We start from the raw sequence: 13,332 nt of genomic DNA, 5'->3' as shown, positions 1-13,332 counted from the left end.
ATGTAGGTATCTTTGAGCGGTTCAGATGCTTAATTGGTGTGCAAAAAATTCATATAGATGAGACAGTGGTTCCTATTGCCCATGCATACAGCAGAGTTCCGTCTGCAATGTCATACAGAAAATTGAAGAACCGAAAGGTAGGGTGAGCTCACTGGTCATTGTCCAAAAGAAAAACAGAACATTGTGGGTGTGTCTAGACCCAAGAGATCTCAAAATCATCCAAAGAGAGAATTTTAAGTTGTCAACACCGAAGGAGACTGTGTCCTAGTTTGTAGATGCCAGGTCGTTTAACAAACTCGACATGTCTGGGTTTTGGCAAATGAAGCTTGATGAGCCAAGTTCAAGACTGTGTACTTTTAATACACCACAGGGAAGATATTGCTTTTTTCGATTACCATATGGGATCCTATCCGCACTAGAAGTCTACCATAAAGTGATCCACGTGATCTTTGAGGGCATATCGGGTGTCAAGACCATGATGGATGACATCATCATCAGGGGGTCCACCAAGGAAGAACATGATGCACAACTGAGTTAGCTGCTTGACATGACATGGAATGTCAATTTGAAATAAAATAAAGAGAAATATGAGTTTGCTGTTAAGACACTGACTTTCTTAAGATATGTCATATCAGAAGAAGGAGTGAAGCCAAGAAAGACTTCAGCCATTGAGAACATGGACAGGTCCCAAAGTGAAGAGGAGGTGAGACACTTCTTGGGGATGGTGACTTGCCTGTTCATCCCTCAATTGTCTACTGTGTCAGCAACACTTAGGTCACTCCTTGAGCAATGAGATGAGTGGATTCGGTCTCACAAGCAACAAGAGTGTTTTCAGAAGCTGAAGAGAGTCCTAAATGAAGAGCCCATGCTTAAGTTTTATGAACCCGGAAAGTTGTACTCGGATCTCACCTCATGCATTCTGGTATGGTCCTGGAGCAGTAATACTGCAGCAGCCTATGCATCAAGAGCAAATCCGAGATCTCAATTCTGGCACACGGTCCATGCAAGGATATGTGCAAGAGGAAGTTGCTCCACATTCCTACCAGATCCAGACAGAGCAAGGAACACCTCTGAGAAGGAACCATTTGGATCTACAAACATAAGCTCCAACACTAGCTGTGACACGTCACCTGTCAGTACACCAAAGGGGCCAGTAGATGTGAAAAATAAATTTGTTGATCAGAGTGAAAGCAATACATCTGTGAAGACAAATAGCAGACCGAAAAGGATTATCAAACCACCTTAGATCTGACTGAGAGTTGCTGAGTGAATAAGGGACTGTTTCTGCTCATTACAATTGAAGTTAATGTCAATGTCTTAGCTGGAAAGCATTATTGTTTCTTGTAGCTTTATGGGGACATAATATTGTGTTTAGCTTTTCTTTAAAGAGGGAAGATGTATTACTATGTGTGTACATAATAAAGAATTTCAGGTTCCAGTGTGTAATGTGGGCAGTTCACTCAAGGACCAGAAGTGACATTGGTGAGCAGGTCGCACATGCTAATATGGAGCTGAAGCTATTCTGTAAATAAATATGTTTAGTTTTACCCACACTACGTTTGTCTTTTATCAAGAGCAAACATAACTATCCTGATATGTTCATTTTCTTGCAGACATTCAGAGTAGAACAATGAAATACAATGGAATCAATGAGAGACTACACACAAAAAGTTAACAAACAATATGCAAAAGAGGAAAACTGTGCAAATACAAAAAGCAAATAATAATAACACCAATAATAAATAAATAGAAAATAAATAATACTGAGAATGAGTTATTGAGTCCTTTAAAGTGAGTCATTGGTTGTGGAATCAGTTCAGTGTTGAGGAGAGTGAAATTGCCCAGGAGCTTGCTGGTTGAAAGGTAATAACTAATTATGAACCTGGTGGTGTAGGACCCAAGGCTCCTGCACTCATTTCAGATGGCAGTGACAAGACAATGAAGCAAGTGACGAGATTACCAGAAAATCATTTGAACATGTATTCATTAACAACATGAAAAAGTTAAGCTACGCTAAAGGACAGTTTACTTTTAAAAACCATTTCAGAGTCATGCTTAGGAAAGCATTATTGGTCATTAAGAATGCTGGGCACAAGCATAGAAGAAAGTCACGTCCCATGATAATCCACTCTAAAGTAAGAGTGAATTATGACAAAGCACTTGTTGCAGTGTATTACTGCCAATTAGCAGACATTTGTTTTTCTATTGAATAGATGACTGCTACTTGCTGCAAATCACCACAATCAAATTGGCAGTAATTTATCCCTGAAGGCCGAATATTGCTTAATTAATAGATGCTTTAGTTAAGATAAATCACTGATCTCTGCAATGAAATCTGTATTAAGATGCAGGGTCCAGGCTTGTACTGTGCCTCCAACCTTGCTAGCAGCAATTAAATTACCTCTCTATCCAAAGGTTGGCGAAGCCACACGACACCACTCTCGCTTTCTACTGCAAAGTATTTGCTGGCTTCTTCTCCGGCAACACCAAACACAAGCGTGTCATTGTCTGGATCTCTGGCCCGTAATTTGGTTATGGAGGTTCCTGCGGATAAATCAAGAATACCGTAAGTATCCAGGTCAATGTTGCCTCTAATTTGTAATGACCAGTGTGCACAAAAATCTTGTGCTGTGTAATTTTTTTTTGCCTATTGACAACATCTGTGCACAGAATAACTTCTTCAATAATAGTATAAATAAGTCAGTTTTAAAATCTGCAGACAAATCATTGCAACTTCCATATTGTCAACATTGTCTGCATCAGAAACTGGAAAAGAAAATGTGATTGTGTATAATAGTGAAATATACTTAACATGCCAATGAGATAGAGGGTGACAATCTTTTATGTACAGTTTAAATTCCTATGTGCTCTAGTACCAAACAATGTGTGCATACACACACATCTTTGAGGGAATATTGATCCAGATCCATAAATATAAATCAAAACTGTAAACCTCAAGGAGCAGGGCCTCATGCTTACACCATAGCATGTTACAGGGAGATGGGCTCAACATCTAGTACAACAACTTCAGATCGTGTTCCTGATTTTCTCATTTACACCCCTTCTAGATCTGTGCACAACACACACAAAATGCTCTGCAACAGGGAGGAACTCAGCACGTCAGGCTATATTTATGAAGGGCAGTAAACAACTGCTCCACTCTCAGACTTGTGGAGTTTCTCCGGCATTTTGTGCGAGTTGCTCAAGATTTTCAGCATCTGCAGAATCTCATCTCCTTCCAGATCTGTTTCCTGATCAATCCTATCTTGCCTTGCACCATTAGCCCTTTTCCCATTCATCCCTTCCAGAGTTCCCCCATTTTTATTCAGTATTTCCTTCCCTTTCACTGCACCTTAAAGCTTACTGCTCCCAGCTCTCACAAACAATCCTTGTCCTGAAACATTCCTCCCAGATGCTGCTTATGCTCGGTGCAAAATCATTTGATCACAGCATTATATGCACTGGGTGGTGGGGTGGATACATATCTCTACCAAAGCAGGTGTAGGGTGCTCCTTCCTTCCACGAGCCTGCAGGTCACCTTCGAGCAAGGTGTAGCACCTGCTTAGCCCCCATCCCCCAACCAGAATCATGTGAAACTATGGGAGCAGCTGATATATATTACAAGACCTGGTTATGTAACCATTGATGCCAGGCAGACAATCTCTGAAGAGTATTAATAATGGCTGGGGTCACCCGTCTTGTAAAGACACTGTGCAGAAGAGGCCAATGGCAAACCACTTCTGTAGAAACATTTGCCAAGAACAATCATAGTCACAGAAAGACCAAGGTATACCACAAAGCACATAATGAACTAATTATGTGCACATTCGGAGTTGAAGAATGTTAAATAAATCGCCCCCCTTTAGAGACCTCTGCATTACTACATCTATACAAGTTAGAGCATGAAGAATTCGAAGTTCTACTATTCAGTATTTCTGTTCTTATTTGAGATTTTTCAGCAATTTGCCTGAGCAACATTGTAATGTCCTCCCACTAAGGAGTAGATGCAAAAGGTACACTGAGGTTCGCCTGTGCTCAAACATGGCCTCAAACATAAACCAGATAAATGAAGATCCAGTATCAACAAAGAGAGCTTGCAGTTTATATCAACACAAGACCCAAACACTTGGAAAGCACTGATAAAGTCCTTAGATATACAATAAAACACTGCAGTTTAAACCTGATGTCAATCTAAAAGGATTTGGGGCCCAATAGGAGTTCTTCAAATTTTCAAAGGGGTCAATTAAAAAATCTAGTTATTTTTACCAAAAGGCTACTGTGTAGGAGCACCATATATTTAGGAGAGCTAAAGGATGTTGTTTATGGCCAAAAGAACTGAATACAAACTATGGTGGTTACATATTATTTATAGCAAGCATCGGTGAGACCCATCAGTCGTACTGAATATATTGAGCTAAGGATCAATACATGTCAGAAGCAGTTCAAGATAATGTTACCAGACTAACACCTAGAATGGACAAGATGTCTGCTGAGGCAAGGCCAGCCAGGCTAGATTTGCGTTTCTTGAGTTCAGAAGAATAGAACGTACAATATTGCATATTACAGCACAGGCCCTTCGGCCCATAAAGTTGTATCAACCTTTTAACCTATTCCAAGATCATTCTAACCTTTCCCTCCCACATAGCCTTCCACGTTTATTTCATCCATGTGCCTCTCCAAGAGACTGTCAAATGTTCCTAATGCATCTGTCTCTACTACTACCCCGGCAGCGAGTTCCACACACCCACCACACTGTGTAGAAAACCTAACTTTGATATTCCCTCTGCCATATTTTCCTGCAATCACCTTAAAATTGTGCCCCTTCATATCAGCCGCTTTCAAGCTGGGAAAAAGTCTCTGGCTATTCACTCAACCTATGTGTCTTACCATCATGTACACTTCTCTCATCCTCCTTTGCTCTTAAAGAGAAAAAAAGTCCCAGCCTGCTCAATCTATCTTCAAAAAACATGCTCTCTAATCTGGACAGCATCCCTAAAGGTTCCACATCCTTCCTATAATGAGGCAACCAAAACCAGGTCTTTATACAGCGTAATGTGTGGGACTCGATTGAAACATAGAAAACCTACAACACAATAGAGGCCCCTTCGGCCCTCAAAGTCATGCTGAACATGTTTCTACCTTAGAAATTATAGTAGACTTCCCCATAGCCCTATATTTTTTCAAGCTCCATGTACCTATCCAAAAGTCTCTTAAAAGACCCTATCATATCCGCCTGCACCACTGTTGACAGCAGCCCATTCCACGCACTCACCACTCTGAGTAAAAAACTTACCCTGACACCTCCTCTGTACCTACTCCCCAGCACCTTAAACCTGTGCCTTCTTGTGGCACCATTTCAGCCCTGGGAAAAAGCCTATGACTATCCACACGATCAACGCCTCTCATCATCTTATACACCTCTATCAGGTCACCTTTCATCCTCCGTCGCTCCAAGGAGAAAAGGCCAAATTCACTCAACCTGTTTTCATAAGGCATGCTCCCCAATCCAGGCAACATCCTTGTAAATCTCCTCTGCACCCTTTCTATGGTTTCCATATCCTTCCTGTAGTGAGGTGACCAGAACTGAGCACAGTACTCCAAGTGGGGTCTGACCAGGTTCTTACATAGCTGCAACATTACCTCCTGGCTCCTAAATTCAATTTCACGATTAATGAAGGCAAATACACCGTATGCTTTCTTAACTACAGCGTCAACCAGCGCAGCTGCTTTGAGCGTCCTATGGACTTGGACCCCAAGATCCCTCTGATCCTCCACACTGCCAAGAGTCTTACCATTAATACTATATTCTGCCATCATATTTGACCTACCAAAATGAACCACTTCACACTTATCTGGGTTGAACTCCATCTGCCACTTCTCATCCCAGTTTTGCATCCTATCAATGTCCCGCTGTAACTTCTGACAGCCCTCCACACTATCCACAACACCTCCAACTTTTGTGTCATCAGCAAACTTCCTAATCCATCCCTCCACTTCCTCATCCAGGTCATTTATAAAAAATCATTTAGAGTAAGGGTCCCAGAACAGATCCCTGAGGCACACCACTGGTAACCAACCTCCATGCAGAACACGACCCATCTACAACTACTCTTTGCCTTCTGTGGGCAAGCCAGTTCTGGATCCACAAAGCAATGTCCCCTTGGATTCCATCCCTCCTTACTTTCTCAATAAGCCTTGCATGGGGTACCTTATCAAGTGCCTTGCTAAAATCCATATACACTACATGTACTACTCTTCCTTCATCAATGTGTTTAGTCACATCCTCAAAAAATTCAATCAGGCTCGTAAGGCAGGACCTGCCCTTGACAAAGCCATGCTGACTACTACTAATCATATTATACCTCTCCAAATGTTCATAAATCCTGCCTCTCTGGATCATCTCCATCAACTTACCAACCACTGAAGTAAGACTCACTGGTCTATAATTTGCTGGGCTATCTCTACTCCCTTTCTTGAATAAAGGAATAACATCCGCAACTCTCCAATCCTCCGGAACCTCTCCCGTCCCCATTGATGATTCAAAGATCATCGCCAGAGGCTCAGCAATTGCCTCCCACAGTAGCTTGGGGTACATCTCATCCAGTCCTGGCGACTTATCCAACTTGATGCTTTCCAAAAGATCCAACTCATCCTCTTTCTTAATATCTACATGCTCAAGCTTTTCAATCTGCTGCAAGTCAGCACTACAATCACCAAGATCCTTTTCCATAGTGAATACTGAAGTAAAGAATTCATTAAGTACCCCTGCTATTTCCTCCGGTTCCATACACACTCTCCCACGAGATTCTGGGGAGTCAGGACAGAGTGGATGTGGAGAGGATCAGGAACAAGGGGGTCACTGTTTAAGATAAGATACAACTATTGTTGGTAGAATCTCAGGTGGTGACGAGAGGGTGTACATGAGTGAGATATGCCAACTAGTGGAGTGGTGCCGCAGCAACCTGGCACTCAACATCAGTAAGACGGAAGAGCTGATTGTGGACTTCATGAAGGGTAAGACAAAGGAACACATACCAATCCTCACTGAGGGATCAGAAGTGGAGAGAGTGAGCAGCTTCAATTTCCTGGGTGCAAAGATCTAACCTGGTCCCAACATATAGACGTAGTTATAAAAAAGGCAAGACAGCGGCTATACTTTATTAGGAGTTCGAAGAGATTTGGCATGTCAACAAATACACTGAAAAACTTCTATAGTTGTACCGTGGAGAACATTCTGACAGGCTATAGCATTGTCTGGTATGGGGGAGCTACTGCACAGGACCGAAAGAAGCTGCAGATGGTTGTAAATCTAGTCAGCTCCATCTTGGGCACTAGCCTACAAAGTACCCAGGACATCTTTCGGGAGCGTTGTCTCAGAAAGGCAGCGTCCATTATTAAAGACCTCCAGCATCCAGAGCATGCCCTTTTCTCACTGTTACCATCAGAAAGGAGGCACAGAAGCCTGAAGGCACACACTCAGCGATTCAGGAACAATTTCTTCCCCTCTGCCATCCAATTCCTAAATGGACATTGAATCTTCGGACAGTACCTCTCTTCTTTTAAAATATACAGTATTTCTGTTTTTGCACCTTTTAAAATCTATTCAATGTATGTAATTGGTTTACTTGTTTATTTATTATTATTTTTATTTTATCTATTTTTTTCTCTGCTAGATTATGTATTACATTGAACTGCTAGTGCTAAGTTAACAAATTTCACATCACATGCCGATGACAATAAACCTGGATTCTGATTTCCCACTTAAGACAAAGATAAGGCAATTTCTTCTTACTGGAGCACCACAAGTCTTTGGAACTCTCTTCCGGGTCACCAGTGGGCTTACTGACCACGGTGTCTGACTGGCAACTGAAAGCTGATCTTGGCAAGCAATTAAAGTTCCCTGACTTCATCCCAGAGGCATGGTCATTCCGTCAGAAACCTGAAAGCAGGTGGTCACGGTAGAACTGTCAATTCCTTGGAAAGACCGGATTAAGGAGGTGTTTGAGTGCAATAAAGCCAAATAACAGGAGCTGGTAGAGCAGTGCCAGAGACAGGGATGGAGGGCACAATGCGAGCCTATAGAGGTGAGGTGCAGTGATTTTACTGCCTGCTTGTTGTGCAGAGCCTACTCTCCTTGGCATTACAGGGGCTGCAAAGAAAAGACACACCAGGGCAGTCAAAGAGGCTGCTGAGCAAGCCTCCAGATGGCTATGGATCAAGAGGTGTGACCCATGGGACACAAGCCAGGGCCTGATCAACCCTGGCTGGGTCACCCACGCAACAGTGTCTGATGTTGAAAAACCCGTAAGACCTGATGACCCCAGGTTACATCACTGATTATGTGTCCCAGTGCATCCTCAGATGCCTCTCACCATCCTTAAAGGGCAGTTCAAGTCGAGTTTTTGAATATTCTTAAGGCAGAAGTAGATAGACTTGACAAGCAAGTGGGCCAAAGATCGTTGTGGTGCAGATAGGTGGGAATGTGGATTTGAGGTTACAGTCAGATATCTGACAATCTTATTGAATGACACAACAGGCTCCACAGGCTAAGTGATCTGCTCTTCTTTTTAATTGATGTGTTAATATGCATTGGCTTGACACAGAGAAGATATCTCCACCACAGGCAGGACCAGAACCCCTCAAGTATAAGATGGTCATCAATAAATCCAACAAGAACTAACAAGAAATTTCTTTGCCCAGAGAGTGGTGGGAATAGTGAATGAACCACTGAAAGGATTGCTTGAGTCATATAACACAAGAGCATTTAAAGGCAAGCTAAATGAACACCAGAGGGAAAACAGGATGAAAAGATATATCAATGATGTTGGCAGAAAAGGGATACTGGAATCAGATCGGTGACACAAAACAATTGTGGTCGAAGTACTTTATGGAATTCCAACCACAGCCCTGCATTTAATTTGTGTGGCTGCCTCACAAAACCAGCTTATTTTTAATGAATTATATCAGCTGACTTTCTGGCACAGCTCTGAGGGAGTGCTGCCTATTCAGAGAGCTGACTTTCTGATGAAACATTAATCCAAGACACGTGATGAGATCCGGACAAAAGATGCAACGACTTCACTTGAAGGAGAGCGAATTCCCCAACTAACACTGCTGCCTCTATTAACACTGAAAGGTCGTCAATTCTGTTGGACTTGAGTTTCTTAGGTGGCTGCTATATTTGCCTGCTGAACAGTCCAACACTTCGAAAAATTGAAGTGAAAATGTTCCCAAGTGATAAGGTGCAGCATCTGTTTAATACTTCTTTATTGTTGTCATCTTTAATTGCACTTTGCAAGCAGAAAAGTCAGCATCTTTCCTTTGAATCTATGCAGGACAAAATACTTCATGAGAAAGGTGTTAAATGGTGAAGCAATTAAGTTCAGCAAGTGCTAAAACCCGAAGCTTTTTATTAATTTATACACAGGACCTGGGAGTGGGAAGGTTGGAAATTATTGTCCTTCATAAGATACAGTGCCTAGAAAATATATTCAGCCCCCACAACTATTTTCATATTTTGTTGACTCATTTTCTAAATTTAAAATATATTAAAGTAGGATTTTTGAACTGATCTACACAACATTGTGCATCATGCCAAATCAAAAGAAAAATTCCAAACCAATCAAGAATTTACTACAATTTAAATTGCAAATGAGTGAGGCTAAAAAAGAATTCATCCTCTTTGTAATTATTACACTATCTTTCCTCAGGTGCAATATAGTATATATTACCTTACCAACTCACCCAGTTTTTTCTTGTAGAAAATTGGAAGATCACCTGTTTTCAATTAATTCACAAGATTACTGTTAAATACCCCCTCTACAGTGTGGTAGATTTTCAACTGACAAAAGCCAAAATTAAGACAAAAGAGCATTCAAGACGAGTTGGGGAAATGATAATACAGAAGCACATATCTGGGGAAGGGTAAAAGACCATCTCAAAGGCACTTAACATACCTCGAAGCTCAGTGCTATTCATCGTGAAAAAGTGGAAACAATACGGAACCACAGTCACACTACCCAAGTCAGGTTGCCCCTCTAAACATAGTTGCCGGAGAAGAATGGCACTTATAAGAGGCAATTGTGGTGGCAGCAGTCACTGAGAGAGCTGCAGAAGCCAGTGCCTGCAAACGGAGATGAAGTTAATGGCTACACAGTCTTCAAGGCCTTGCACAAAAAGGGTATTAATGGAAGAGTGGCAAGACTGGCTAAAAAATAAAGCATATTCTTCCCCACAAAGTGTCATTAAGAAGATACTGTAAAGATGTGGAAGGAGGACAGGTGGCCAGATGAAACTGAAGTGGAATTTTTTAGCCTCAATGCTAGGTGATATGTGTGACGTAAATCTAATACACTGTACTGTGCATCAGCCAGATAACACTATCCCTGATGTAAAGCATGGTGGAGGTAGCATCATACTAAGGGGACTTGAAATTTGGTCAGGATTGATGGGAAGATGAATGCTGCTAAATACAGAGAATTTCTGGATTAAAACCTGCTAGCTTCTGTCAGAAAGCTTGAACTAAGGAGGAAATTCATCTTTCAGCAGGACATCGACCCAAAGCACACTGCCGGAGCAACCACGGAGTGGCTTCAAATGAAGAAGATTGATGTCCTTGAGTGGCCCAGTCAGAGACCTGACCTCAACCTGATTGAACGCCTCTGGCAAGACCTGAAGATTGCTGAGCGCCGGTGCTCCCCTGCTAACCTGGCACAGCTTGTCAATGTTGCCAGTATGAATGGGCAAATCTTCCTCCATCATGTGTGCAAAGCTAATAGAGACTTATCCAAAAGACTACTGGCTGTAATAGCCACACAAGGTGGTTGAACTAAATACCGAACACTCTTGAACTACTGACATTTCAATTTTTCATGCTTTACGATTTTCTCTGTCTTTTGGGCTCTACTGTGAAAAAAGGAGCTTGTGATTCACAAATAAAAATTTTCAGTTAAATTGATCAAAAATCCCTGGTTGTAATATCATTTACATGAACAAAAAGTTGGGGGCTGAAAACCTTTTCAAGGCACTGTAGTGCTAATCTGTCCCTGTGAGTCACTGCAATTCACATGAAAAAGTGTTTCCACAGAATTATTGGGTAGGGAGTTCCTGGATTTTGACCCAGAGATGATGAATGAATGGTGATTCATATCTACACTCATAAATCAGTGCTCTGTATTGCTCATACATTTTACCTAACAAGTACACCTGTCAAGAACTATAGGAGACCATGTCCATGTCGGTCAGTGGTACATTTCTGTACAATACGCTGTTTTCTCAAGAAACAGGCAGTTCTTCTGACTCCCTCCAAGGAATGTACTTCAACTCCCTGAAGACTTACAACAATGGTAGGATGCATGAGTTAATAAATTTAGTTTCTATTTGCTTTGACAACTTGGTAAATTATAAAATTGCAAGAAAATTTTATTTTTAAAAACTGTGCTCAGTTTAGAGGGAACATGAAAGAATAAAATAATATTTAATTTCCCCTTATTCTTCTAAATTCCAAATGTAATCAACCTTGTAACATTTAATTCCCTTAAAAGGGCAGCATGGTAAAGTAGCTGTTAGTGTAACACTGTGACAGTGAAATATTTTCAATTCCACTGCTGTCTGTGAGGAGTTTGTACGTTCTTCCCAAAACCATGTGGGTTTCCTCCAGGTGCTCAGGTTTCCTCCCACATTCCAAAGACATATAGATTAGGTGGTTATTCGGTCACAGGCATAATTGGTGGTGTGGGCTCTTTGCTGTGTTGTACCTCGAAAGTAAGTTCAAATAAAAATGACTGTGGCTTTTGTCAAACTACTGAAAGATCAGGCTACAAAAGGTGCACATCATGCAAAATGAAAACAGAACTAATACCTTAACCATTGGATTCCCATTTAAAACCACAATTTATAAATTTTCTCCAAACCATCAGCAATGTAAAGATCTCCACAGTCCTCCAATTCAGGGACTTTAACAGATCGCTTAGCTTAGTTGCTTACAGTCAGCTGTGCTTTCTGCAGTGAGGCATCAAGGACTGGGATTTAATCCTTCCAATGTCCTTCCCATTTTGGATTCTCTTTAAAGTTTTGCTCAAGCCTCTGGCCACCAAATGATTTGTCAAAACTTTTATGCTTGATAAAGCTGCGAATTTACAGTGACAATGGAAATGGAAGCTGATGTTGCTTCACACGTACCACTTTTTTCTCCTTTTTCCAAAGGCTTGTTCAGTGATAAAAGAATTTAGTATAATGCTACAATTTTCCACTATTCACATTATTTAAAGTCAATAGCTTTAAATTACAACATAGTAATGTCTATCTATTAAGACCATAAGAAATAGGCCATATGGCCCATTGAGTCTGCTCTGCCATTCCATCACGGCTGATTTATAATCCCTCTCAACCACATTCTCCTGCCTTCTCCCCAAAACCTTTGACGCCCTTACTAATCAAGAACCTACCAAACTCTGATTTAAATACACCCAATGACTTTGCCTCCATAGTCATCTGTGGCAAAGAATTCGCAGATTCACCATCCTTTGGCTAAAGAAATTGCTCATCTCTGTTCTAAATGGATGAATTCTGAGGCTGTGCTCTCTAGTCCTAGACTCCCCCAATATGGAAACTTCCTCTTTATGTTCACACTGTCTAGGTCTCTCAATATCCAACAGATGCCAAGCAGTCCTGGAAGCCCTTCAATGTGCTGACAGATGCCATGTGCTCCTTCACCAGAGACACCCAGGTAAGGACGTAAACCCATTAGAATGTCAGGCAATCAGCTCAGGCAGAACCCTCAACTGCCTGGATCTGTAGATCGCCACTTTGTCCAAGCCCAGGTAGAAACCAACCAGGAGATCTTCCAACCAACCCACACCCCGCACTGATCAACCAAGTTCATTGCTTGTCTCAGCATCCATTCAAGGTACAAGTGTTTGGGACTAGTACACCTTTTTGACAGTATATGCCCAAATAAGCAATATTCTTCTTAAAAAATCTTTCATGTACTATGGCAATGCTGAGCAGAGATTATCACTGGTTAATGAATTAGTAACAATAATTATGACCATTTTTAAGGAGAAAGGATGAGTCTTGTTGATTATTTACATCCATTCACTGTTTTACTATTAGTAAAAGTACAACAGACAGATTGAAATATATGAAGCGTTTTAGAAAACCTGTTCAATATTAATCTTTTAAAAAGACAATTGAAAAATAATATCCTTTCTAAATAATAGTGATTGTAACCATTTACTATCCAAATACAGATATGAACACTAGTTCAGTGGGGATTTCAAAACGTATCACCCAACGCAACTGTCTAGCTGGTGTTAAGGCGGTGTGAGTTGT

The 13,332-nt window shown here is 41.2% G+C and overlaps 1 protein-coding gene across 1 annotated transcript in view; it reads right to left on the bottom strand.

Annotated features, from left to right (window-relative positions):
• The window catches only part of cdh23 (cadherin-related 23), a 1,051,763-nt gene that overhangs the window by 839,258 nt on the left and 199,173 nt on the right, over window positions 1-13,332 (bottom strand). The window contains exon 4 of the mRNA XM_073025359.1: window positions 2,402-2,544. Within this exon, the coding sequence (XP_072881460.1) occupies window positions 2,402-2,544 (143 nt within the window). The remainder of the gene's footprint in view (window positions 1-2,401; window positions 2,545-13,332) is intronic.

This window comes from Hemitrygon akajei, chromosome 21 (genome assembly GCF_048418815.1).
Source record: "Hemitrygon akajei chromosome 21, sHemAka1.3, whole genome shotgun sequence".
Lineage (NCBI taxonomy): Eukaryota > Metazoa > Chordata > Chondrichthyes > Myliobatiformes > Dasyatidae > Hemitrygon > Hemitrygon akajei.
Note: the sequence above shows the minus strand (reverse complement) of the source record. Positions and strands in the feature narration are given on the sequence as shown.